This window comes from Rhizoctonia solani, chromosome 14 (assembly GCF_016906535.1).
Source record: "Rhizoctonia solani chromosome 14, complete sequence".
Classification (NCBI taxonomy): domain Eukaryota; kingdom Fungi; phylum Basidiomycota; class Agaricomycetes; order Cantharellales; family Ceratobasidiaceae; genus Rhizoctonia; species Rhizoctonia solani.
In genome coordinates this window covers 1,839,404-1,866,381 of record NC_057383.1, presented here as the reverse complement: position 1 = coordinate 1,866,381, position 26,978 = coordinate 1,839,404, and the positions used below count along the sequence as shown (strand labels likewise).

The following is a 26,978-nucleotide window of genomic DNA, read 5'->3' as shown; positions in this document are numbered from 1 at the left end:
TACAGTAGCGAGATGCCTGATCTTGTGTTAGTTCTATCAAGGACAGTCTAAAAATAAATGCATGATTTGTACATATTTTCTCAGTCCGAAATTTAACTCATCAGAACTGATTACTACCAAAACCTTCACCCGCCTTCCCTCTCAGTTCGCAGATGGCGTCTCCTGGCCACCCCACGCGCGAGTCGTAGCCGTGCGGGAGGGGCCCCGGCTCACACCTGTTGTCGCTTCGCGGCTCAGATTGACAAACCATGACCAAAACCTCAAGGCTGATTGACTTTCTACCGTCAACCCCACGATGCATACTAGTACTGTCTGTCTTATAGTTGCCCTAACTGCGTCAAGGCTCCTCTGCTTACGCGTATCGTATGAGTGTGTAGCATGTAAATATATGCATATATAATGTCTATGTAGTAATGACAGCGTGTGCACATACGAGGACCGTGGAATTGTGAAAGAGCCAAACTGGTGGTTTGGAGGGACGCCCGCGCCGCGAAGCGGTGATGGGTGTGAGCCAGTGCCCCCGAGACACGAGTACGACTCGTTGGTCGGGCGACCATAAGACACCTACTCTGCAAAATCCGCCGGAGCTCGTGAACCCGAAATGCTCAAGAAGCATAAAATACTACCATGCGTGTCTCGTTTTAATGCTTTTAAGCATTTCGGGACCACGAGCTCCGGCGGATTTTGCAGAGTACCGTGATCTTAGGCAACCCGTCTGCTCGTGATGTCAACCACGTGATCTACACAGACGCCGTGTCTAGCCCGCCGCAGTACCTCACAAGTGGGAAGAGCATTTGTAAATTTAGTTCTGTAATATCTGCATCTGCTTGTTAAGTCCGTAGCTTGGTTCTTCTGGAATATTCTATGGGAAGAATCTGGCGTTATTGTAGGTGATATATCCTTGTATACCCGATGAGCGGGTTACCTGGTAAAAACTATGAAGTAGGTCTGTTTATTTGTGTTTGTGCGAAGTACATATTCGTATTATACCGGACTATTTACTCTGAAAGGAATCCCGTAAAAACCGAATTGCAAAGTAGTATATTCACCTGATCAAGTTTGACTCGTTCCAAAACGATTCTGACCTCTTTAAGGCTGGCATGCCAACTACACATGGCTTACCTACTTTCTGGCAACTCAACTAATGGTTCTTGGGCCCTGATAGTGTCTTGGCATGGTGGGTTCGACCTTCTGCCTGGCGTCCTTCTTCCGGCCGTGATTCCCCAGACCTGGTTCAAATAGCGTAGCAGTATGTAAAGCGTGTACGGCACGGTTGAGGAGCCCCACGTTTTGTCGATCTCTTGTCGATCTTGCTTCTTTACAACAGCTCAGAAACTTTCTTTCTCAAGTTTTCTAACGTTTCGAAATGGTCGGTCGACTCCTTGTCCCAGTTTTATACATTGACACCATTAATATTAATATTGACGCTCAACTGCCACGTAGCCCATCTTCCATGATGCGAGCCACCCTGACCCACCCCAGGTTCGCAACTGGCGTGTGCATCTTCTTTCAATTTCAGTCAGTATGGGGGCAGCCGCAAGTAATACCGACTTTTATCATTTGACCATCACGTACTGTCTGATTGATTTACATCCCGTTAAATAGTGGGTTACGACACGGGCGTGATCGGGGGTACTCTGGCGCTCCCGTCCTTCCGACGTGACTTTGGTCTTGACCGGACCTCTCAACATGAGCGCGATACGCTCAGTGGCAATATTGTGTCGACTTTCCAAGTAGGCAACAAGTTGACTTATACGAAATGGAAGATCTAAAACTCAAATAGGCAGGGACGTTCTTCGGGTCTCTCTTGACCTTTCCGCTAGTAGAAAAATATGGTCGAGTCAAAGGAATGCTTGCTGCTGGCGCTGTCTTCATGGTCGGGCGGTTTTGATGACTGCAGCCAACGGTCATCTTGGCATGATTTATGCCGGTAGAGGTATAGCTGGACTTGGCATTGGTGATTGTTTGACACATAGCTATAGGCAGCACTGATTAATCACCCGCTTAGGTTCTGCGTCACTCATTATTCCCGTCTATATTGCGGAGGTATCACCACCTTCGATCCGCGGCCGCTTGGTTGGAATATTCGAGATTCTATCTCAAGGAGGCAGCATGGTTGGCTTTTGGATCAATTATATCATGGATCGCACCGTCAGTAGTGATACCAAGACGCAATGGGTCATTCCGCTCGCGATTCAGATGTTGCCTGGGTTGTTTTTGCTTCTCGGCGCAGCTCTCGCACCGGAAAGCCCCAGGTGGTTAGCCAAAAAAGATAACTGGGATAAGGCTAGAAAAAACCTGCAATATTTACGGCAACTTCCGCTAGATTCTAACTACGTTGAGGAGGAATTGCAAGGTAAGCTATTTGATTTGCGTGGTCCTTGCTTTCCGATCATGCATTTGACAGGTATTCGTGAACAAATTGAGAACGAGCGTCTATTGGTTGGCGAGGCGGGAAGTTCCTGGTGGAGTAGCTTCAAAGAGCTTTTTCATAAGGGTACAAGGAATCGTGTAGCAATCGGGCTTACCCTAATGATGTGCCAGAATATGACTGGAGTTAATGTAAGCTCTACCTCTATGCGGAGTATCAAGTAGCTCATTGCTTGCTGAACGAGTCAGATAATCACATACTATTCGCCACGTATTTTCGAGACGCTAGGTTTAACCGGTACTTCCACGAAACTATTCGCTACTGGATTTTATGGAGTCGCCAAGACACTGGGTATGATCATATTCTCTGTATGGTTAGTAGAGAGAATTGGCCGTCGTAAGGGCTTAATTGTGAGTAAGCAAGCTTATTATTGACAAGTCATAATGTATAGTTTGGCGGACTTATTGGCTCTCTTCCGATGTGGTACATTGGGGGATACGTATTCGTCGTAGACCCTGCCACAAAAGCGGCTGCTGGTCAATTTACTCGCAATGGGTGGGGATATCTCGCCATGTTATGTGTATCTGTATGGCCTTATTTACTGCATGACTTGGCAAGGTATGTGCTCTGCTCTGAGTTATTAGATCGCATGCCACTCAACCGCAGTCAAGGAATCACCTGGGTATATTGTTCTGAGATCTTCCCTATTCGAATTCGGATGCTTTGTGTCGCACTAACAACCGCGGACCAATGGCTCTGGTCGTTTATCGTATCACGTACTACCCCTTACATGATCACGAGTCTCGGATACGGTATGTCCCTGATACGTTATTGGTCATTCTGATTAATCGTTGCACCAAGGTACATACTTCTTCTTTGCCTCGTTGATGATTGTCTTTGGTATATGGGCATACTTCTTTGTACCCGAGACGAAGGGTAAAACACTTGAAGACATGGACCGTATCTTTGGGGTATCAGAGGCTCAAAAGATCGATCGGGAGTCACCTATCGGAGATGTACACCAAGTCAGCACGTATGATGAAGACGTTAAACCAGAAATCCAGCAGGAAGAATTTAGTAACAAGCTGGGCGATATTCTACATCATAGCACCGGCAAAAACGCAGCATAACTCCGCTAGTTGGTCCGCTTTAACGGTGTCGAAGGCTTGAAGCGTGTGTTCTTTGAGGCCGATGAATTGTATTTTTTTCCAGTGTATACGTACTTTTTGTTGAAACTCGATGTCAATAAGACTTTCAGGAGATAAAATTGTGCAGCAAGCGAATGGTATGTCGAAGATACAGGTACCTTCCATATGCATACATGTGCAATTTGATAAATCACGTGCGTGGTTTGTACTTTTCGTCAACGATCATATCAGTATAATTTAAACAAACCGATTAGCTCAAGGCAGCTGAGCGTTTAACAAACCTTCCGACTTGGAACAACGCTATGTACGAATATGTTTCGCCGGACAAACAGGACCCAGTTCACTTGGAATGGATGAAAGAGGCGCTGGCCATGGTAAGAGAGACTCTGCTTGGCGAGTTTCATGTATGATAAAAAAGATACTACGATAAGTAGGCTGAGGAAGCAATGGAGGCCCGCGAAGTACCAGTCGGCTGCGTTTTTGTTCGTGATGGACGAATCATAGCGCGCGCGCGAAACCGAACCAACGAACTCAGAAACGTAGGCCAGATCGACCCGTGTCCCGCTGGGTCGTGGATTCTGACCACCGTTGCCTCAAGGCAACTCGACATGCTGAATTAGAAGCTATCGATGAAATATTTGCCTCTCCTGCGCTGACACCAACGCCGATCCCTCGGCATCCCCTTTCTCAAACGGACTTATATGTCACCGTTGAACCTTGCATCATGTGTGCAAGTGCATTGCGCCAGCTTGGACTTCGTGCGACTTATTTTGGCGCCGCAAATGAGCGCTTCGGGGGATGTGGAAGTGTTTTGGATGTAAACGAGCGGTAAGCATTTAAGTTTGTCCTCGTTGCAATCGGTTTCATGCGCTTCTATCATTAGCCCAAGTGCTGCCCACCCATCCTACCCAGCATCATTTGGATATCTGCGGGAGGAATGCATTATGATTCTTCGGAGATTCTATATGACAGAAAACTCAAATGGTTAGCCCCCAGTTGCAACTTATGGTGTGCGCTCACATCCCACTTTGTCCTAGCTCCGGTTCCCAAAACAAAGGCTAGGCGGGTGCTCAAAACATCGATATCGGACCCAGCATCAATGAAATAACTGAGTCAGCCCACACCCGGGAAGGAAAGCTGGCTCTTCTTACGACACACACAGAGCGCTTCCTAACAGTCAACTCTCCTTCATCTGTGCCTACAGGTTTTGCCGCTCATGTAATTCCATTCAATCATAACCTTCGGCTATCCACTTAGCTCTTGATCTGAATACTTGCTCGGATATTCGGGTGCTCGTATTTAGCGACTTCGAGATTATCTTGTTTAAGTGTGCATTAGGTTACGCCCCGACCCCCGGGCTCCATCGTTCCCTAGGCCGTCCGGACCTACTAGGGCGGAAACAAATCGCATGCCAACTCTATGATAAACAAAGAAAACCATGATCTCATAATCCTCTTGGTTCAGGGCTACTAGGAACGTGTTCTACGTCTAATATTCTTCGCGTGTGTGTGAAGGGGCATGCTATTCATGCATAGCTAATCACAAGCGCCCTCGTTACCTACCATAATTAATCCTGAATACGATCTGGGCTGCGATATAGCCGGCAGCAAGGCGGCCGTCAAAAGCATGTGTGCTTGGCCACTAGAGAGCAAGCATGTGGCACAGAAGATCGACGCATTTTTGAGTGGGTGTGTATGAATAGAGGCATGGTGGGGTTTCCCCCAGTGGGCCAGTGCCACAGGGCTGAACGCAATCGGGGTCTGCTCCAGCGAGGGGATAAAGGATAAAGTGCGATATCGTGCTTCGATTGCTACCTCTCAAAGGACAAATTTGTATTCCTGTCTTAACAGGACAATCGGTCTCCATCAATTTCGTACCGATTCCAAAATTTGATTGGTTATCTGGCAAAACCCGTTTCCAAAATGACCAAGCCCGCGGGATCCCAATGACGAATTCTGAGATACTCTCAAAGTGTGAGAGGGTATTCAGCCCCAATAGGTCTACTGGAATGTGCGTATTGTATAGAGTGTGTCAAAATTTGCTCAAATTCCGATTACCAAACTTGACATTGGCAACAGCGCTTGAAACCCAGAAGCACAGCGAGCTGAATTACATTGATTAATTCCTTGTATGATCTCACTTATGAATCAGAGTTGACAGACCGACGGCGAAATAAGCTCCGAATTCGGATAATGGACAAAGAACTCGGTCCTCGCGAAAGCCCGGATAGGTATCCAGGGTTGGTCTAGTCGATATTTAAGGCGTGTTTCAAGTTGGGGCGTAGATGATGGCCGTGCGCTATAGTTTGCCTAGACTGTAGATCATACCTTCAGCCTGAAAAGTTGACTACTGAGTCAATCAACATCCTTAAAGCCACTGCTTGCTTGGTGTGTATATTGGACCCATCCGATAACATAGCAAAATGTTTAAATGTACTCGGATTGAAGTTCACCAATAACGTGATAAATTTTGGAATGCTTGACAATACAATGGAAGGCGGCCAAAGACACAGTGAGGGCGGGAGATAAGTGAGTAGATCAATCGAAGAGACCGAAACCCTAGAAGCGTGCTATATGAGCTATCTATTGCAATTTCTTAGTGAAGTATGCGTACCATGTCATCGTCTGACTCCTCCTTCTCCTCCTCTTTCTTCTCCTCTTTCGCTGCTTCTGCGGGGGCAGCACCTCCTGCAGCAGCAGCCGCGGGGGCAGCGGCACCAGCAGCAGGTGCTCCTCCGCCTGAGTTAGCAAATAGGCGCCATTAGCGTTATGTAAACTCGTAAGTATGGTCACGCACCACCAACGTTCGACAAGAGATCCTTTACGTTCTTTCCCTCAAGCGCCTTGGCGAGCAATGTTGCCCAAATAGGCTCGAGTTCTATGCCCGCCGCGCTAGTGAGAGCAATAATCTTTTCGGACTGAAGGACTAATGAGCCATTACACCAATTGAAGGTCTCTCAGACTTACAGTAATCTCATGACTAGCGTCGGCAAGGGCGAGGGCTGCGTAAGTTGCGGCGAGTTCAGCAGAAGCCTGGAGGTAGCATTAGCGTGTGCAAGAAACGCATGCAAACAGCAATTGGGTAGGAAGTTGTGTCCATCCGGATTTTCACCATCAATCCGTCGCAACGCTCAATAGTTCACCGCAAAGACCGTTCTTAACCGTATTTCGCCTATGATCTGCTACTTTTCCACTTACCATTTCGTGCACCAGAGTCGAGGGGAACGGGGACAGTAAGATTCGTTGATGCGTTGCTGCCGGATGCAAATCAAAGTCACATCCATTCCAGTCACATGATAGTCCTATTATATAAGCACAATAAAGCCTGCTTCGCTGCTCCTCTCCCTCCTCTTACTCGCGACTGCTCGAGGATTACCGTCCCGAAAGAGCGGCATAATTATATCTGACGATGAGATGGCTCATATCGTTGATACGCCGACTTGGATTTTAGGTATCTCTCAGCAGGGCGAGTATATATTAGCTCAAATGAGATCACTATGATAATATATTGACTTACTTGCGGGTATCTAGCCCGCGGAGGGTAGCCAGAGTGTCCGATTAACAATGAGATTAAACTTTGCTACGTCCAAAACTCTCTGAATACCCGGCAAAGAGTATTGACCTATTCCTATCAGTCGGCGGAAGCTATGTTCGAGGAGTTATTCTGAATAACCCTTCATTCGAGCCAACTGGCTCAATTACTCAGTTCAATTTTGAGCTCGGGCTAGATTTGGCCCTCATTTCTACTTCCTCCAACCCATTCTCCTTGATACGGCTTATGTCGGAGGGGGTGATGGTGGCCCTGAAACTATGGTTTCATTTGATACACGAAATGGTCCGGCTAGTATATATGCATTTACGAACCCTTCCGTTCCTGCGGTGTCCGTTCCTCTCAACCAATACACGGCATGGGAAACCTACATACATGGGCTATCACAGGGGTGCCAATGGTTATGCAGACATCTGAGTCCGAGATGGAGGGTTGAAGGGCGAATTTAACAAATAATTATCAGTGAGTCCCAATCAATACTAATCTACAGCGTATATGCGTTTAGCATTCTACCCCGAAGTGTCATATTGGAGCTGAACGAGTTGCTTCAGACCCCAATCCACCAACATAAGTAAAAGCTACGGGTACGCTGGCAAGCTTACATATGATGTGGCTCGCCAATAATATAGAGTCTGCTAGAAAGATTGGTCTGCTACTCCGCAATAAGGCTGAGAGCAGAGTACGCAAATGGCCGAGCCAAAGGAAATCAAGCGAAAAGCTTTCATATATCCATGCAAAAGTTCACTTGCACTGTACCAAGGATTATCTTTGATATTTCACGGCCAATTGGTATACATGCACAGATCATTAAATCAGAGCCTTAGAAATCATCATCGCCTTCACCATCACCCCCTTCCACCCAGTCAACGCTTTCCATTGCTGCTTCGCTGTCAGCATGTAACTTGTCGAGCCCTGTTAATTTCTCAAGATATCCAGTTTCATTAAACGCACGCAATGCCATTTCGAACCCGCGAGACTCGTACTCCTTTAGGACCTAATATCGGGTTAATTTGACATGATAAACACAATTAAATCTGAAGTATGCTCACTGTCTCGGAGCAACCCGTGCATTTGTCGTAAGCTGCCCCCGTGATGAGCTTGTTGCTGAATTGAGCCAGGAATCCTCGTAATTGATGAGGTACAACTCCAAGAATACTCTCAGAGCTTTCATCCCCGGGTTTAGGTGCAGGTGCATTGAGCCTTGATTGTCCGACAATTAGCGACGATCCAAACTAATCTTACTAGACCAACCCTTTGGGGTGCTGGAGAAGTGATACCAAAATTTCGACCCCCGTGCTCGAGGCAATAGCAGCCAGTCCTGGCCGAGTGACTGTACACATCTGGTCAAGAGTACGATCGGACAATGACTATAATTATCATAGCATGTTAAGCGACGGTCGCAACCAAGTGGGATAAAAAAATCACGTACATCCGCAGGGGCGACAATGTCGTTGCAGTAATAGCATCCAAGTCTGGCCGAATCTCCATCTGCCCTACTTGCACGGACACCATGTCTCATGACAAGGAATGAATCAAATCCAAGGGCGGCGTTCATCACAATCTGAAATATATTAATAGTCTAACCTTGTGGCCGTAAGCAGGAATCGTACCTTTCCCTTTGATGCGCCAATAACTGTAGGGAGCCACCGGCTCTCTCGTGAATCCATGAGGAGAAAAACAGCATCGTGTTTATCAATAAGTTCCTCGAGTCGAGCGACATCCGTTTTGGTCTTTTCCAAAAGTGCGGGGGGGATCGGATGGCCCGGCATTGGAATGGACATATCTATTCCGGTCGCATCCTTTGAATAAGACGAATTTAGCATAAACCAATCACCAGTGTACAACACTGGAACGCTACCAGCACCACGAACACCACGTGGAATCAGAATCTCAACTGAACCGTGGTGATGTGAATGTGATATGGTATTGCCCAAACCTCACTAGTGAGAGTTAAATTATGACATACCATACCAGGGAAAATCTTCTTGAGGCTTTCGGCGGCACAAGCAGCCTTGGGTTTGCCACCTTCAAGACAGTCCGCGAATTCAAACAAGGGCTGCCGAACTGGATTGGAGAAAGACACTCGTGCCGAGTCTACGAATGTAATAGTACGCACTCCCCAACCCTAGCATGCAGGTAAAACGATTCGCACTTTAGCACAGACGGGTTTAAGCCAGGCTGGACGTACCATGAGCGTACGCGCAACATAACATCCCAGAGTTCCGGCTCCAAGAAGCAGACATTTGGTCTTGGCGACCTTCTCTAAGTTTAGACCAGGGAGAATCCTCCACCGCATCAGTTTAAGGTTTAAGTCAACAGCTTGATCTGCCAAGCTATAGATTATCGTATGACGATTAATACTGAATTCGGCTTTCTGTTAACAGTCAAGATACCGACTTACCGGGCAGGATCCATCATCGGAGCGAGGTCTGCCAGACGGGGAGCGAGCTTCCCTTGGGTGTTTTTCTCCCAGCCTACCGCGGTAGGTCTTACCTGGGGATCGAGTTGTTCTACTCCAGGTATGGACACTACGCCAAGTCGACTATGCCAACTATGGTTGGGTCCCGTAACCTCAGTGTCCCTCCACGCTAGTACATTTAATGGCCCTTTGACTCCAAGCCGGACGTTGACGAGTGTCAACAAGTTCCTCAAAGGCCACCCTGGACTCTGAGGATTGGCTGATGGGTCCACGAATCCTAGGATTCGCTATGAAAAGGCATACAGTTTCACATGTTACTTGATGCAATGAGAGTTTCGTACCTTATCTTCAGGCGTGTCTTTAAAAAATGAGTTCCACTCAGACAGACTCGATACTTCGTAACCAGATTTGGCAGATTGTCGTGCAATGAAATATGGTGGATGAGAAGGTTTACCCTGGGAGAGGTCTGAAAACGAATCGTAGATAGATAGCAACTGTTGCACGATGATTCGTGAGCTATTTCGGTCTTCTAGAGTGCGACATACGTACGTTTTCGCCTCCCAGCCGTTCTTCAGCTGACAGCCATCCCGACGAATCGATCTCCCATGCCGGTTTGGCAACAAGGGCTGGGAATGCAAACCAATAAAAGAATTTGTACTTCTTCAAATCGGCAAAGGTTAAAACCAAGAACTTGTTCAAGTACGATAAATCGGTTAATGCAGTTTCTGAGTTTACCGCAGTCCAGAGTTCGTCTGCGAGTCCGTTGAAGAGGGCCAATTTATCGGCAGACTTAAATTCTTCAATAGTATTGAAATTCTTGAGCACTCCACAGACAGCTACTGTATGGGCGGGTATACTAGTATTTTGTTGGATTTGACAAGATTGGCGAAGTGGCACGTATAGACTTACCTGGCTTGTTTATCAAACGCGTCCCCCCCTAGCGCAATTTGACATCCTAGCGCAACATCCTGACCGGTTTCTCTATCTACAATTGATTTTCCGGCAGAGTAGGATGCAGTAACAGGTTGGGACTCGGCAGAGAGTTTCAGTACATCAATCTTCAGGCGCACAAGGTCATGCCAAAATGCGGGTTGAACTAGGGACGAAAGGGGCGTGAATTGAATCACAGTCATAATCTTTTCCCTTGAATATCTCTAGGAAAGCAAGCAGTTCACGTATATCGGTCAGATCTTCGCCTCAGAGCCACTAGATGGAGGTCGAGGGTGACTCGTGAAAGTTGCACGTGACTAGATCCGTAACAGTCGCTTACGGGTGTGGAGCCATGACTAATACGACCCCCCTAAACATTTTTGTCCATCTTTCTGGTGGTTCTCTTTCTAGACTTGGCCACACCTACCCATATACGGAACTCGGCTCTTTGCTGCTCCTAGGACTTCATAAAAGCGTGCACTTCAATGTCTTCTAGTTGGCTAAGGTCTGAAAATGCTAGACTGGCTGGAGCAGCAGTGGCTGCGTCTGCATTGACTCTGCTATCTGTCACTACCTACCAGTCTGTTATGAAGCAAAAACGTAGGGAGCTATTACAAAAGGAAGTTAAAGATGCTTTGGCAACGACCCCCCCGGAACCCGAGCTTCACTCAACTAGCCAATTATCTGCTGCGGATTTAGTGCTTGATGAGTCGCGTTTGGATATAGCCGCTCGAAGATATGATGAAACAATTATCAAGGAAATGCTAGCTCGTAACTACGCGTTCTTTGGAGAGGAATCAATGAAAAAGGTTCGTGGGGGCCGAGTAGTGGTGGTCGGCTGTGGGGGTGTCGGGAGTTGGGCCGCAGTGATGCTTATGCGCTCGTAAGCGCATCTTGTTCTCATAATGCTTAGTATTAACTCTAGTAATAGCGGTGTGTCGCATATACGCCTCGTGGACTTCGATATGGTTACACTCTCCTCGCTTAATCGCCATGCAGTAGCAACACTTGCAGATGTAGGCGTGCCAAAGGTCACAGCATGTAAGCGATTCTTTGAGCGGGTTGCACCGTGGGCGAAGGTCGATGCACGTGTCGAGCTCTGGAAAGAAGGGTCAGGAGGCGAAGACCTGTTGTGGTGGGGTGGCTCACCGGTGGATTGGGTAATTGGTTAGCACACTATTCTTCTTGGCATTTATCTCTCTCATTCATGGGCGGAGTATTAGATGCAATCGATAACCTTACCACAAAGGTGTGTATGCTTCCAAACGTGTACTTCCACTTCAATTGAAATGATAGTGGCCAGGTTCAGTTACTGCGATATTGCAGGTCACAAAACATAAAGGTAATAAAAACAATTTTATACACCGGTGTTTTTAAAAATGATTAATACAGGTCTTTGCGTCAATGGGAGCTGGGACAAAGAGTGACCCCACGAGGGTACAAATCAGGTCAGTGCTTCGGCTTCCGAATTCCCACTTCCACCGTTTACGACATTTTCAGCGACATCTCCAATACCTTTGAGGACCCCTTGGCCAGGTCCGTCAGGCGTCGTCTGCGTCTAGAGAACATCGAATCAGGTATCCCGTGAGTCCAGACCTAGATTAAGCTTTCAATCGAATGATTGGGTTAGTGTTGTGTATTCGACCGAAAAGCCAAGTGACGTGAAGCTGCTCCCGTTGCCCCAAGAGGAGTATGAGAAAGGCAATGTCCATGAGCTTGGTGCATTTGACGATTTTAGGGTGCGGATCTTACCGGTATTAGGTACTTTCTGTTACCCAGCTTGTTCTGCAGAAGCTTAACACCCAGACACCCTAGGGCCCCTTCCTGCTCTATTCGGACTTCATATTGCAACGTACATCGTGTGCGATATTGCGGGGAAACCTATACCTAACCCTCTCCCGGTTAAGAACAGAGGAAAACTCTACGAGAAACTTGCGCGGGATCTCCTTAACCGGGAGAACCAGGTTACTGGGGGTGGCATATCGTGAGTCTACCTGTGCCGTAACGCTAAGCATGCTCATACGACTGGTTTTTCAGCAAACTCCCACTATCAGAACAAGATGTTGCATACATTTTTGAGGACCTACACCGTGGGCGTTCTACTATTCCTCCTCATTCGGTACTCGCAAGGCCACAGTTATCACGTTGGAATGCAAAAGAGCCCTTGACAACTTCTAATTGCGTTGTTTTGAGCCACCAAGAGGCCCAACTTCTGCAAGAACACGGAGGTATTGGGGAAGAAGTGGTGCAAAGAGGGCTATGGCCATCAGAGACTTTGGAGGTAGTTCGTGTGCGTCAAAGGGAGGCCGCTGCGATTGCCCGGTGGGAGATATAAACCACTGGGCGCTTGTGTGATCGAATGCGCCAAGTTCCTGGTCGATGGCGGTGGAATATTCTCTTGGGGATATTTACTATTACGTTCCACGTGTGCTTCGTGTTGGTACTGCTACAATACTGCTTAGACCGCTCACTTGAAACAGGACAGTATAGATTTGTCGCCTTTGAGTGTATTACCAACCTGAATGCGTGAAACGTGAGAATGCATTGCTAGGGGAAACAAACATCCACTGATGGAGATGGGGTATTTAGAGGAGAACATCCATGTCTACAAAAATCATACACCCAATACGCGGTACAAATAGCAAAACTCTCGTTTCCACTCAGCTACGGTCCATGTTCATAACCCCCTCCTCCCTGATGAGATGCTGGAGGCCCGAACACAATCTGCCTTTGTTGAGCCAAGAAGTGTCTGCTGTAAAATTGCAGGCCATGCTCTTCGTCCACAATCATCTCCCCTCCGCCGTTAGAAATCTCATCTTCTTCACCATCTTCTTCACCTTGTTTATTCCTTTTGCCTCGACTATGCTCCCGTAAGTTTACCCGTACTCCCCACCGGCCCAGATGCTTTGGAGGGCGCCATTGAGTCGCATACATAAAATACCAAATCATAACTTACCTTGGTGAGCTCTGTGGACGCCTGAAGTCCAGGAAATCTGCATATATCCCGTTAATTGAGTATTTGGCCATCATAAACTATTGTACACACTCTTTCGTCGAATAGATAATGAATATTCCGCTGGAACAAAAGATGGGTTCAGAATATTCTGAGTCAAGTTATACATTCAAACATACCTGCGTAATTCTGCCATGATTGGGATATCATCCGAGCCAGCAACGCGACTAGGCGTATAATTCGATCAGCACTACGTGATGATCGCACTAATAATGAAGCATACCTGGACAAATTAAAGCACCGATAGCGATACACAAAGCTACGATGTTATGTTGCTCAGTATCTGCACGCAAGATCCATGCCAATAAATATAAGCTTACTGTCCCTCTATTTTCACGGACAAGTCCTATACGCCAACTAAGCAACGAAAGAAGAACATGGTGAGCTAAAATACATACCGCGAAAACGAAAAGAATGACTATTTCTCCATTCAAATCGTGGATCTTAACCGCATTAACAAATGATGAACCGAAAACGGCCGATGTTAAAACCGAGTTCTCGTCCACGACAAGTGAAGTCTCGTCGCTTCGGTCTTCCTGGCTACTACTACCTTGATCACAGGAACCTTTTTCACAGTCATCCGAAGGTGTTTGCATGGAATCATCCAGGGGTTCAAAAGTCATTCCAGGCGGTGGGCTGACCGCGAAAAGGTCCACATGAGCTACGAGTCCCGTCGTTTCTATAGAACTAGGGGGAATTATAGATCGATCATTATGATAGTCAAACCATGGACTAACTCAGCTGAAATTTCTTCTTCATGTTGGTTGTCTGTTCCCTCTTCTAATACTTCGAACATACGGAGCCGAACCACTGGTGGTGGATCTACAGGACGCCTATCGCGCCTAGCAAACCTGTGAAGACATTATCATTACTGGTCTTCACTTTCTCGCCGTATATTACTTGCTTTCGTCCTAAGTCAGGTTTTTGATATTCTTGCAACTGAGACCTGCGTGATAGAGATTTGGTTGGAGAAATAACCCTAGTTGATATAACCCAAATACCTAATTGTGCGACCAGCGAAGGGGCCACTAACGTTTCGAATGGGTTTCCCGATATACATTTCCTGGATTCCTGGATAGGTAACAGAATTGGTGTACATTGATGAACTGAAGAGTCCTGCTTGGGATACGAAACAGCCGTACTAAAGGAGGGCGTGGTTATTTAGTAGTACAACTCGTTCTCGAAGCGGATGTGTATGCTAATCTGAAGGCGAATTCTCGATGCTTTTATAATTATCGCTCGGTACGCAGCGCCAGAAGCCGCAATAAGAACTAGAGGCGTCAATTGTGTCCGCCGAATTCTCCCCATGTGCTGGGATCGGAAGGCGTACTCCGTTATCGTTCCTGGAGCCATTAGTGTACCACTCCACGGAAACGGGCAAGGGTAATTGGCCTGTAAGCTTACGATTGGATACCGTCAAATCATAACTTCGGAGCGGTGGTGTCGTCGAGGCGAAAGTCTCCTGTGGCAGAGAATTGAATGCATCGGTTCGAACTCACATGGATCTGCTAGAGAAAATTGAACACGCGATATCTATGCTGTTCCAGCCTTTCTTTTACCCTTCCTCTGTTCCCGGGAATCTACTTTTCCCAGAGTTTGGGACGAACCCGTACTGGGGAAGCTATCTGTTCCCAAAATTCGGCGTCGATCGATGATCGATCGTGGTTATTAGCCAATCAAAGTGCTAACATCCATTTCACAGGAGTTCACACTATGTACCTTAGATGCTGTTATCCATGAAAGGCGTGTTGATTTAGCTTGAAATAGCCAACCAAAGATCTATCCTAGTCGAAGAAGCCATCATAAAAGCGCCACAGCCGAAGCGAAATGCATCATGGAAGTTCTGAGACTGTGAGCTGGGCAACGTTGCTGCCATCAAAGAAATCATGACTCCCACAAAATTACTCAACTCCCTTGTGCTTAACACATGTGCCCGATACATTGCGGGACTGAATAATGTCTGCACTTGAACACTGAGGGCTGGACAGCCCAGGCGGATATTATATTCAAGAGTCATGAAGCTCCAGGTTTATAGTGGGGTAAATACATTACCTTGCTGGACAATTAGGCTCTGGATACACGTTCCTTGTCGCCGAGAGATCGAATGACCCTGTAGTCACGTGCGATATAAGCCAAGGATATTGCAAATTAAATTTAAACCCGTCTCCCCACTGACATCCACTATGTCTGAATCGGTTCGGACGCATCCCGTGATTCTAACTACTAGAACAGCCTATGCTATCCCATCCTCAAAATATATGATACCTACGTCATGGGCGAGGTATCACCTATCGCAACTCATTAATAAAGTCCTTTCATCAGCACAGCCTGTACCATTCGACTTTCTAGTTAACGGAGAGCTATTGGTAGGTTCGTTAGCGGAATGGTGCAGCGAACACAATGTGGGCGAGGTGGGTTCATGCGCATATTATGAAACCAAACCTGGCTGACCCATGACAGGAAGAAACGCTGGAGATTGAATATATTGAATCGGTTCTGCCTCCAGAAGTGCTCTCGTCGCGGGAAACAGATGATTGGATGACTTCAATATCATGTCAACACAAAAAGTGAGCCTCCTTGACTACAATTCTTCCTATCTGATTCAATTTGAGTTTAGCTTTTTCTTGACATCCTCATACGATGGATCTGTCCAAGTCCATGATAGTACCCAACAGCCAGTCGCTACTATTCTATCGCACGCCGCCCCGGTTACTTCCGCTTGCTGGGTGCCAGGCGAATCAAGCCTATCTCCGAGCGGAGAAAAAATTATCGCTAGCTCTTCCTTGGATCACACTCTACACATCAACCGCCTATCATCACTCAGCAACCCATCATGGGATACACTCGCATCTCTTCACCTACACACCGCCCCTGTTGCAAGCGTTTCCGCTAGCTCTGATGGAAAATACATAATCTCCGCCGGGTGGGATGGATTGGTTGGAGTTTGGTCGACTGTTATACCTGACCAAGACGAGGTTCCTGAAGCGGAAGAGGTCATAGGAAGAAAAAAGAGACGAAAAGTGCAAGACCAGCCCTCTAGCGCTGTCCGCAAAGTGAGTCGCCGATTGTCTCACCTTAACAGATGCTTGATACGCCTCCAGGGTCCAGCAGTCGTACTCAAATCCCACATGGCACGGGTTTCAAAATCCATATTTGACCTGTTGAATGAGAACGAGAAAGCATACAGTTGCGGGTGGGATAACACCGTCAGATCATGGGACGTCGAGAGTGGCGTGTGTCTTAACACAGTGGTAAGTTTGAAACGGCCAAAAGGGAATACCCGGATTTTAAGATATTTGTAGACTCTACCGGACCGTGCTCATCTGGATCTCGCGATATCCCGAACCGGTGCAATCTATGTTGCGTCTGCGGATCGATCGATTTCTGTGATTGACTTCCGCTCGGATGGCGCGCAATCAACTACCAAGACACTTACACATCCGTCAACGCCTTCGTGCCTTGTCGCACACCCTGATTCTGCGCACCATCTCTTAACCGGTGCTCATGACGGGGCTTTGCGAGTTTGGGACATCCGCTCCCCCCGGACGTCTTTAGCAAAATTCGAGCACATTGTAAAAGACAAAAGTGGCTCAAATCGAAGAGGAAAGATACTGGGCGTTGATTGGGCACATGGGCTGGCCACATGCGCAGGGGAGGTCGGATTTGGGATTTGGAACGCGGGAGTTGGAGGCGAAGAGCAAGGCAGAGTTTGAAAATGATTAAATAATTGTCCCAGACTTTGTCCAAGATAAAGCGGTAGAAAAAACCATTAATCTACAGGAAGCAAATTATGATGCACAATCGAGCCTAGAAACGAAACACAGCCTGAGCCGCACCTCAATATGCGACTCCAACTTGCCAGAGTTCCTCAGAACCCTGTACTTCATAAGTCAACTTGTCCTCAGGATCCTCCCAGCCTCCATAACTTGGCCATCTCTCAACTGGTGGTTCGGGCTCATATTCTAACTCTGGTTCGAGTTGAGGTTCTGGTTCAGACCTATGTACCGGCGCAGGTGCGGGCGTAGGACTGGGTGCGGGCGTAGGTGCCGGCTCGTATTCGTACTCATACTCGTCATCAAGCTCGAAGTATGGCTCGGATTCGACCTCGACCTCTGGTTCTGGTTGAAGTTGGGGTTCTGCTCGGAACTCCGACTCATACTCTGGTTCCGCGTCTGGCTCAGGCTCGGGCTCAGGATCCCGCATTGGTACAGGCTCTAGTCGACGTGGCGGCTCTGGTACGTATGTTAAAACCGGTGGGTGTTGTGATGGAGTGGGAACCGTCCGGGTACTCGTGGGAATTGATGAAGCAATTGGTGTAGGAATGGAGTCGTCAGGAGAGGGAACACTCCAGCCCAAAAGACTCTTTTTCCCAACCGTTGTCTCTCCACGTAAAGGAAGCCCGTACATCTCAAGCTCCCCGCTCTCCCTGCTGCCTACAACAAGTCCGCCGACACGTGCTGCTACAGCTGTAATCCCGGCGACCCCTGCCCGAGCACCGTTCGGGTTGAACAAGACCTTGCGAATGAACCTTTGTAGTTCAGGGTTTCTTCCGGGTAAAACATCCAACGGAATGTCAGTAACCTGTGCATGCACCCAAACGCCCTGGTTTTCGCCACTCTGTTGACCATCTGATGACTCGGTATGTGCAAGCACCCATGAATCAGGTCTAATGCGGGCAAATGCGTTGGGCGGTAGTGGGCGCGGAGTGGCATTGGGTCAGGTTCTGTCCAGTGTTCATCATACTCGATACCACTATACGCCCTAGGACTTGGATCATCAAACGGCCAGAGTTGTGGGGCAGGACCATCATAAACAAGAAGATCTGGCCAAACGCGCGTTGCGTTGATATGAACAGCCGATAGGCTATTTGGAGGAACAATATGGGCCCGAACAAATGCGGAAGCGAGTATTTGTTCTCCACGCAAGGAAATTCGCATGTTCTGTTGGATGATGAGTCACACAAAGTAGGGGATCATTTATGCACTTACCGAAATTTGGACGTCGCGAAGTAAGTCTGGCCGCGTACCACTAGCGGGGAACTCTGCTTTCATCGTGATCTCCCCCGCAACCCCAAGGTCTCGTAAGAAATCAGTGGTGATGAGAACGGGTGATGAGCGCGCAGCCAAGAAGTCCGAGGCGAATTTGGAAACAGGGGAAATAGAGCTTGATGAAGAAGGCAAAGGCAAAACGTGGCCAGAGATCGCCAGGGATATGTTTGGCGCGGTGAGTGCAAGCGGAGCGGTTTCGACGCGAGCAATTGGAAGTGGATCTTTGGAGTCCAATGGAGGAAGGGAGACCACAAATGGGAGCGATAGCTCAATTGCTCCTTGTAAAATAAAAGGAAGTGGGTTGGGGAGAGTCGCTGTACCCACAAGTCGGAGAGTTGGGGGTGGGGGTAAAATGTGGTACGATTGCAGGTATACAAGGCTCGCCAGATCAGGAGTTGGGCGTGGGCCATTAGGGGGTGCTGGAGGAAGTCCTGGAATAGGAGGAACTACAAACGAGTCAGTAAAACGGTCAAAAAAAGTTAACCGGGACGAGGGATGTACTGTTGAGTTTGATGCTAGCTGCAATATCATGTTTTTCGATACGAATCCATTTTCTCCATCCTGAGGGACGTTTTCCGCCAACTACAACGCCTTTAGGTACTCGTAATCTAAGCTCTCCAGCTCCGGTCTCCCAGGAATGAGAAGCGAACTTGAGTATATTGTCGATGTTTCTTGCTGGTCGGAACAGAGCCTGGACCGTAACGTTCTTGAGTTTTGGAGGGGAGCTTGTTGTTAAAGGTAAATTGATGGCTGGTAACTCTAGCGCAGCCAAAAAGGTAGCATCGTAGGAGAAGACCTGGACCTCGGGTGTTGTTATAGTGACGCTGCCAACTCGCCGCGCCGCCCAACTAGCGATTCTATCGGTAAGGTGGCTGGAAGAAAGACCAAATGTTCGGGATGCATCAATAGCGGCTAGACCGCCCAATTCGCACCAAATTCCATCAGAAGTGTAGTTTATGACTTTGAAGCGTGATGGACCTTCGACTATGAGAGAACGTTGAGCCAGTACCGAAGGGTCTGCTCTTAGAAGCGGGCCCACATATGAGTGAATCGTAAATATTAGGGTTACAACCAAGCATAAGACAAGAGATAGTGCGACAAAAGCGAGGGTAACAACATGGTATGTCCACGGGACCGGAGTATGTTGCGCCTTGGGTCGACAATCTCGATCCGATGAGGATGAGGAGGATGAGGAGTCAGAGTCGGAGGAAAACAAAAGTGGCGTTTGCTCCGTCGTAGGAACGTTCCCGGGTGTGTGCATCGAATTCTGGTGAAATATTGGGGGAGGAAACTCGAACAGGTGGTGGTGGGAGGCCGCACCCTGAACTGACATCACCCGGCGGTTGATCGAGTGGGCCCGGATTGGCAACGTAAGGCTGTTCTCTGGGCATTTGTCTGCCAGACCCACCAAATATAATCGGCGATGTATTCAGTTATTATATTCTATTTCTATTTCGGCACTTCCATAATCGAGGATCCGCGCTACCGCTATTACCATGCTACCCAGAGCCGGCATCTTCCCACTACCACCCTGCCGCTGTGTGACATTTTATTCCAATTGTGGTTTACCATTCGATACCCCACTTACAACGCGTGTAAGCTCGAGGGAAGTCTATTTCATCCCTAGCATGGCCACATGTTGAAGAGCAAACAGATTTGGTTACCACGTACGACCATGCCTGAAACCAGCCCGGTGTGGATGAGCCATTCAGTATATTGACAACACAGCGAACCATACTATCCGAATTCCTTTTGTAGATACTTTACGATAACGAAGAGTGTTGAGAACATATTCGATGTTTATTGAATTGAGCAGAAATTTTCCTCGTGTCAATTAGTTACTCGGTTATACCTGATAAGAATACCGGACAGAAATCGATGAATTCAATTCATCGCTAACGAGATTCTTAAGTTATTTGATTTTATAAAATATGAACGCCGTAGAGCTACAAACCAAAACACAAGCCCCTTCAAGATGACATGACTGTGTACAATATATTGGAAGTTTTAGGCATTGGGAAATCCAGAGCTCTGATAATGGAAGGTAGTTTGGTCCAGAACCCAAGCCTATGGGTTTGTTAGGCTGAAAAGTTGTTTACCAATATATTTCTAGAGAAGTAGCTTCTATCTAACCACAATCCAGAGCTCAGTATTATGGGCGAACCCAGTAATCACACTAGGATACACATGGGAATGGAGGCACTTCTGCGTACCATACTTGTCTGCAGAAATTTCCTAATTAGGATGGCAGACCTCCCGTGAGTAATGATGAGTGTTGTCCAGAGATTCATTCTAGAAGGGTTCCGAAGGGACAGGTATTGTCACTCCGCATGCACAACAAATTCCACCAAAATCGCCAGATATTTAACCCGGAGTGAACCGCCCTAGTGATCCGCAGCCGAACATCAAGAGGCCAAATATTAATGGAGCACACGACATGCACTATACCATTTATGTTGGCAATGCGTAAACGCGAGCCAGTCTACGTGTTTCGCACGCACAAATGTCATGCTGCAGGCACGTTTTGGTCTTCCTCGGTTAAAACGGAAGGAGGCAATCACCGTGCTCACTGAAAATACTTAGGAGAGTCAAATCACGATCGGCGTCTATATCCAGCCACCGCAACCTTATCACTTCATTTGACTCGTTACTTGGTAGACTCCAACATTTTCCAGGTATAGTTATCATATCCATTAAGATATGTGTCGATATGCTGTTTACAATCGTGTGTCCAGAGCGTATAGGTTTGCTAATCGGAGTATGCCCCAACCTAACCGCACAGGGAAAAGGACCAGCTAGGTGTTTAACCGAGTCGAGCAAGACAACATAAGTGAACTTTTAACAAAATTGCATATAGATCACTGCATGCGTTCACGTTTGGAGTGAGGTAGTATGCTATTATGAGAGTGACTGCCTCATAGGAGGTCACAATTGTGTCTAAGGTGTGACGTATTCCCGGCGACGTCCTGTACCAGGGCGGCACCCTCAGTGATTGCCCCAAGCTTGGCTGGTTGCAAATGGTGGCTACCAAGATGACATCTGGGAACTCCCTCGATCTAGGATACAGTTCAGCCACGAGTGCCATATCTTCTTTGTGCAAGGTTGCTTCGGCGAACAAAGTATCGGTCGATTCACAGATTCGGACTAACAAGGAATGAATAATGTACCGGTCACTAGATGGAGTATTTCCTCTCTCTCAATTCTGAGTGAGCTTAGTGGGCTTGGCTTATATGCGTGAGTTGCTTGTTGGCGGGCGTCAAAAGAAAAAGGGTTATGATTTACCTCTATACATACTCAGCTACTTCTCTCCGAACCCAGGGCCAATGCTGCACTCGAGCGTAGTTGGTAGCAGAGACTCGGGTGTGCTACTGTCCGGTCGACGCCGGTCATCATTACAGAAACGGATAGAATATGAGCCGAGTCTTAATTTTTAAGATTTCATCAAGCAGGATGTCCCGTTAGTTCCTAATATATCTTATCATATTAGATTTGACGGGGATCTCAGTGAGAGCTGGAGCACCATGTACCGCCTCTCGCCGCGAGTGCAAGCAATAATCGATCGCAAATTTATGATGGGTTTTTGCATGGTGACCGGAGGAGATGTGTGGCCCGCGAATGTTCATGCCACCAGTTGCATGCATACATCACGAACTCAAAGAAGCTTTATCCCTGCCACCCGTCGCTCCTCGGTTCTAGACACGAAACTCCGACAGATGTTAATGCGCACCCTATCATTAGCTAGTGATAGCACACGGGCTCGACGCAGGGATATCAAGGCCTCTACGCCGAGGAACTAGCCGAGGAACTGCGACGTAAGTTTTAGTCTCAATCCGATCGCTGGGAGTCACGTTAAGAATTAAATATTGATGACATCGGCACTCAGTAGCCCGATCTTCTTACACCTTCGTATTTCAACTAAGCATGTTTACCTCCACTAACTTCAAAGGTCAACGAAATTGCATTGCAGGACACTTGCCAATCTAGTCTATTGTTCTGGAAAGTCCCGGTTGTATGATAGACTCGGTGCAAATGCTATCGCCACTTCTGTATCATTAAATCTGAAAAGTATATCAACTGAGTTTATTTTAGGTAGGTCAAGGCTTAACAATGTACTGGTATCATATTAGGGAGGGTGGCCGAGATAGCTATATATACTGCAATGGCATCATTAAAGTTACGTGAGCGGCCAACCCAATGCGGATTTTGGTTCCTAGTCTTTCGGAACCGATAGCCACCGAAAATTTGGGGCCAGGTTGGACTGAACACTTGACTTTAAAGGCGGGCCTAATTATATAGGGATATATAGAATGTGCTATCGTTTCACGTGGCTATTCCCAGAGGTACGGCCCAAACAGAATGCACATTGACACACCCAACAACGACCCAATGTCTCATGATTAATGGAGCGGGATAGAAGACTTATAGTTTAGCAACAATTTTGGCGAGACGCTTCAAGAGTAGAGATCATCTATGGAACTCGAATCGGTTCGGTTTGGTACTCGTAGACGTGTAGTTACAAATGCCAGCCCATTGAAGGTTGGCAAGGACTTAGGTCATGTAAAATAGCTATGGCTAAGTTATACACGGAGGCTACCTGAGGGTCTATTAAAGACATGTGAGCGAGCCTGGTGAGTTTCAGGGGTGTCTGAAAGACAATTTCACCTTCTCTTCATCCTCATTCTTCGCACCCATCTCCCATTGTTCATGGATCCTTCTTTCATTTTCAACGAGATGACCTTTTCGGCATGTGCGATGATTCAAATTAATTTTAGTACTCTGTGCCTAACTTTGGACTCGCGCATAATCCGCTTTGGGGATTGTGTTCCCTGGCTCAATGAGTTACCATAAATTAGAAGCTAAATGACTGCAGTGTAATCAGTCCAGCACTTTAATAATCTGTCCACACCTGTTGTTTATCCCCTAAGTGATCTTAGAGAACAAATAAAGTCCGCTCATAATTCCCCACCTGCCTCGTTTAAGCTGTGGCTAAGATCCGAGAATTGGTTCCAAACGAGGATACGTAAACCTGAGTAATTTTCAGGCCCATCCTAAATTTACGATGCACAGGTGTGGTGAGACGAATAGCAAATTTGAGCCGGGGTGGAGAGTAAACGAGAAGTGGAGCAGTGGGGCCGTTGGGGTCAATCTTTGGGATAGCATAATAAAGCCAAACCGGGCATAGCGAGCAGAAGTAGGGCCAATTATTCTAGTCGCTGGATTCATCCCGCATCATGTACCATTTTAACACCAGTCTCCGCTTTGGGGTTTGGTGGAGAAGCTTGGTATTATTCTCAGATTAAATGATGCTTCGTTTCCTTGCCCCGAATCAATTTCGCAGGTTCATGTCCCTTAGACTGTATGACCTCTAGGCATGCATATGGCCTAAACGTCGGAGTTGTTGATCTCCGGCTTCGATAGATACATCGGAGCTCAAGATCGGCGACCCTGGGGCCAGTCTAATATTGTTTCAAGCATAGCACTCGAACTTTGAGTGTTGGAGTAGGGCTGTAAATTTAGGTGAATGGGTGCAGTAGAAGGTTTATACGATTTGGTTTAGGATACCTATCGATTCTAAATCCATTCCTTCCGATTTCCTCTTGACTCGTTTAGTTTATTATTGCACTACTATCTCTTATTCGAAATGAACCAACCCCGGGACTTACTAGATTAGAAAAAACTTAAAGTGTAATTATATAAGGACTGGGTATACGAATATCATTTGGCAATAAACATGTGGATCAGAAGAGCCGTTTTGAACAGATCACTTGGATTTGTGACAGAAAATTGCATATGCAGATCTTTCCAAGGGGTTTCTCAGTTCGGTTTTTGCCGGACACCGCCAAAGTTAGACATGCCCTCTCGGACTAACACTTTGAATCCTACCCCAAGGGATGCTCATCCGCGCCTCCTAACTGGGCACAATTTCATGCAAGAGACTCAGCTGCATTGTGATGAGACTATTCAAGTAAAAGGGACTCGAGTGAGTCGAAGCTTGCTGAGTAATTATGAGATCAAAATTCTTGTCGTAGCCACATCGGGTAGCCACTATTGGTGGTAGACCAGATAAATAAATCTCTTTCCTAAAAGCCCATAGAAAAACAATGTGAGCCCAGTGTCGTATTTAGTTTTACGGGTACATAGTCGACAATTCTACGATGTTGCTTGGGAGGGTTAATATCAAAGCAAGCAACCGGTACCTTACAAGACTTGGGTATGGACCAATGTTGAAAAAACAAGTACTTCTCTTTCATGGTTATGAGGTGCATTTATTCAATTCAATAAAACAGCGAATTCTTTGAAGCCTATTGGGGCGTTCTGATGACTACGTCGAGCAACCAAGCTAATTCATACCAACCAACTATTACTGTGGGTTGTTCGTGATATACACTCAACCACCATTCATTACGACTCACGTATATGCGGGCCACTTAAAAATACACAAATCAAATAAATAGAAATTAGATTGAGAGGGATACTTTTTGGTACATACACTCGAGCCAAAGACATCCTACAGCGTGGTATCCCAAACGAAGTCTCCAATACTTCATCTAATATTTTAAGACTACCGTACAACCCCGACCGACCCTCCCACAAGCTCGACTCGCAAAGGAAAGCAGCTCACATGAGATCACCAAGTGCGGCCATCTCAGGACCACCCGATTCCCTCATTCCGATTTCCCAGTCTGTAAGAGGGGTCAGGATGAGGTGCGTTGTAACTGGGATCAAACAACTTACAGCTGTAAATAATGGTGACGGCCATGAGGATACCAGTTCCGCTACCGAGCGCACCCATGAGATCTGCAGAGACGGAGAGCAACCGAGAATGGCACCGCCAAAGGCAGCGGCGTAGGGATAACGCGCTTAGTTCCTTGTACATGCTTCCTTCACGGTGACCGGCCATGACCATCTGCTGGTCCTTGAGCTGCTTGGCAACGTCCCGAGGTCCAGATCCGGAAACCTCAATCCAAGTCTTGGAGAATAGAGCGCAGGCGGTCAAGATGAAAGTGACATAGATAGCGGTGTGGATGGGGTCGAGGAAGGCGGCCTTGAGGGTGTGAGGGGGAGACATGTAGTAGGCGATGCCGACTTGGCCATGAGCTGTTGCGAATCTTCAAGAGGCTACAATATATGCGTAAGTTGATATTTACGAAATGAAATAAGGCAACTAACCTCCCAAACACCAAGCATGCGAACGAGGAAGTTGTCGGGGAAACGGTTGAAGAGCATCTGGCTGAGGATGTATACATTGCTGGTAAGAGCGCTCTCCAGCATGATGGGCATGTTAGAGGTGTAGAAGAGCTTGACAGGGTAGCTGCCACGCTGGCCACGGAATCGGTTGCTCTTGACGGGGATTTCAATGCGGAATCCTTGGAGGTAGATGACGACGGCGAAAACAACGACAGTTGCGATCAGTTCATGATGTTAGGAAGACGCTCCCTCCAAAAGGCCTCCTTGAGCGCGCGGGACTTGTCGTTCCAGGTGAAGAGCATGTGGAAGAGAGCAACAATGGCGCCCTCGAATTCAGGACCACGGCCAGTGTTGACGGTGGTAGGAGAGAAAGCCTTCCAGACAATGCTTTCGCAAATGTTGGTAGCAATGAAGAGGGAAACACCAGAGCCGAGACCGTATCCCTTTTGCAGGAGCTCATCGAGGAGGATGACAATCAAGGCACCGACGACGAGCTGGAGAATGAGGAGCAAGCAAACACCGGCTCCGAGCTCAGATGGCTGTCCATACAAGCCAGTGAGCACATAGACGGTCGCGTGTCCGACGGAAATGATCAGAGCAAAGACTGCATATAGGTCAGCACATGCCACGTACACGCGCTGATATACAATTTTTTTACTCACGCTTCTGGGCAGCACCAAAGAGCGCACGATCTTCCTTGAGATTAAAATCGATTTCGATGAGGTTTGCGCCAGCCAAGAGTTGCATGATCATTCCGGATGTTACAATGGGTGAAATACCCAATTCCATCAGTGTTCCTCGGTTAGAGGCAAGGATGACTCGCATCCAGTAGAGCGGATCTGACGAGTCGGACGACATGATACCGTAGAGAGGAACCTGGGAGCACACCAGGAAAACAAGGAGCGTGACGGCAGTCCATAATATCTTATGGTTAAACGGAATCTACAAGCCATTTCAGTACGTCTGAATCGAAATCGAATACACTACTTACCTTGCGCTCTGGCGAAGAAACCTCGGGAAGTAGAGGCAGGAATGGCCGCACGAGATTAAGGAACCGGACTGCATACAGCCTTGCTGGTCAGTCCCTGGCTACTGCGTGCACGGTGGGAAACAGGTGTACTCACAGCCGCTCATGTCGGGGCCTGGATGTGGTTTGCGTTAACTCTACGCGCCTCACTAGGAGCGGTTTTATTATTTCCAAAGCGACGTGGCACCCTGTCGCATCATCATTACACGTGACATACACTTTCTTTTTACACGTTACAGGATTTGCCTACGTGTCCTCGTTCGCTTACGTGGAGGGTTGTGATGT

General features: G+C 47.4%; 10 protein-coding genes across 10 annotated transcripts; 4 read left to right on the top strand and 6 right to left on the bottom strand.

Annotated features, from left to right (window-relative positions):
• Positions 1-1,366: 1,366 nt before the first annotated feature.
• On the top strand, positions 1,367-3,501 carry RhiXN_11203 (Sugar (and other) transporter; the record flags this gene model as incomplete). The annotated part of the gene is made up of 11 exons (XM_043331018.1): positions 1,367-1,369; positions 1,444-1,540; positions 1,606-1,733; positions 1,784-1,884; positions 1,935-1,957; positions 2,009-2,356; positions 2,408-2,562; positions 2,620-2,781; positions 2,823-2,989; positions 3,038-3,183; positions 3,233-3,501. 11 exons carry the CDS (start codon positions 1,367-1,369, stop codon positions 3,499-3,501), a joined length of 1,599 nt encoding a protein of 532 aa, XP_043186363.1.
• Positions 3,502-3,821: 320 nt separating this feature from the next.
• RhiXN_11202 (deoxycytidylate deaminase (dCMP deaminase)) lies at positions 3,822-4,627 on the top strand (the record flags this gene model as incomplete). Its single annotated transcript, XM_043331017.1, has 5 exons — positions 3,822-3,893; positions 3,954-4,058; positions 4,118-4,347; positions 4,403-4,503; positions 4,557-4,627. 5 exons carry the CDS (start codon positions 3,822-3,824, stop codon positions 4,625-4,627), a joined length of 579 nt encoding a protein of 192 aa, XP_043186362.1.
• Positions 4,628-6,056: 1,429 nt separating this feature from the next.
• RhiXN_11201 (60s Acidic ribosomal protein) lies at positions 6,057-6,719 on the bottom strand (the record flags this gene model as incomplete). The annotated part of the gene is made up of 5 exons (XM_043331016.1): positions 6,057-6,077; positions 6,133-6,257; positions 6,316-6,436; positions 6,486-6,551; positions 6,717-6,719. 5 exons carry the CDS (start codon positions 6,717-6,719, stop codon positions 6,057-6,059), a joined length of 336 nt encoding a protein of 111 aa, XP_043186361.1.
• A 1,169-nt stretch (positions 6,720-7,888) lies between these two features.
• Positions 7,889-10,620, bottom strand: RhiXN_11200 (ubiquitin-like modifier-activating enzyme ATG7; the record flags this gene model as incomplete). Its single annotated transcript, XM_043331015.1, has 11 exons — positions 7,889-8,062; positions 8,118-8,268; positions 8,320-8,435; positions 8,498-8,629; positions 8,679-8,867; positions 9,035-9,193; positions 9,257-9,401; positions 9,470-9,774; positions 9,829-9,981; positions 10,037-10,343; positions 10,397-10,620. The coding sequence occupies 11 exons, from the start codon at positions 10,618-10,620 to the stop codon at positions 7,889-7,891; spliced, it is 2,055 nt and encodes a 684-aa protein (XP_043186360.1).
• A 282-nt stretch (positions 10,621-10,902) lies between these two features.
• On the top strand, positions 10,903-12,752 carry RhiXN_11199 (ubiquitin-protein ligase molybdopterin-converting factor; the record flags this gene model as incomplete). Its single annotated transcript, XM_043331014.1, has 8 exons — positions 10,903-11,300; positions 11,349-11,584; positions 11,641-11,666; positions 11,810-11,865; positions 11,918-12,001; positions 12,048-12,178; positions 12,233-12,401; positions 12,455-12,752. 8 exons carry the CDS (start codon positions 10,903-10,905, stop codon positions 12,750-12,752), a joined length of 1,398 nt encoding a protein of 465 aa, XP_043186359.1.
• A 329-nt stretch (positions 12,753-13,081) lies between these two features.
• On the bottom strand, positions 13,082-14,226 carry RhiXN_11198 (velvet factor; the record flags this gene model as incomplete). Its single annotated transcript, XM_043331013.1, has 8 exons — positions 13,082-13,321; positions 13,374-13,410; positions 13,464-13,493; positions 13,550-13,597; positions 13,654-13,689; positions 13,751-13,776; positions 13,829-14,117; positions 14,168-14,226. The coding sequence occupies 8 exons, from the start codon at positions 14,224-14,226 to the stop codon at positions 13,082-13,084; spliced, it is 765 nt and encodes a 254-aa protein (XP_043186358.1).
• Positions 14,227-15,613: 1,387 nt separating this feature from the next.
• Positions 15,614-17,143, top strand: RhiXN_11197 (ribosome biogenesis protein YTM1; the record flags this gene model as incomplete). Its single annotated transcript, XM_043331012.1, has 5 exons — positions 15,614-15,841; positions 15,891-15,997; positions 16,048-16,483; positions 16,532-16,681; positions 16,733-17,143. 5 exons carry the CDS (start codon positions 15,614-15,616, stop codon positions 17,141-17,143), a joined length of 1,332 nt encoding a protein of 443 aa, XP_043186357.1.
• A 124-nt stretch (positions 17,144-17,267) lies between these two features.
• RhiXN_11196 (uncharacterized protein) lies at positions 17,268-19,739 on the bottom strand (the record flags this gene model as incomplete). The annotated part of the gene is made up of 4 exons (XM_043331011.1): positions 17,268-18,096; positions 18,174-18,370; positions 18,419-18,924; positions 18,980-19,739. The coding sequence occupies 4 exons, from the start codon at positions 19,737-19,739 to the stop codon at positions 17,268-17,270; spliced, it is 2,292 nt and encodes a 763-aa protein (XP_043186356.1).
• A 5,357-nt stretch (positions 19,740-25,096) lies between these two features.
• On the bottom strand, positions 25,097-25,759 carry RhiXN_11195 (transport protein Sec61, alpha subunit; the record flags this gene model as incomplete). Its single annotated transcript, XM_043331010.1, has 3 exons — positions 25,097-25,161; positions 25,214-25,576; positions 25,627-25,759. The coding sequence occupies 3 exons, from the start codon at positions 25,757-25,759 to the stop codon at positions 25,097-25,099; spliced, it is 561 nt and encodes a 186-aa protein (XP_043186355.1).
• Positions 25,760-25,887: 128 nt separating this feature from the next.
• Positions 25,888-26,800, bottom strand: RhiXN_11194 (transport protein Sec61, alpha subunit; the record flags this gene model as incomplete). Its single annotated transcript, XM_043331009.1, has 4 exons — positions 25,888-26,270; positions 26,329-26,608; positions 26,658-26,725; positions 26,791-26,800. The coding sequence occupies 4 exons, from the start codon at positions 26,798-26,800 to the stop codon at positions 25,888-25,890; spliced, it is 741 nt and encodes a 246-aa protein (XP_043186354.1).
• Positions 26,801-26,978: the final 178 nt, after the last annotated feature.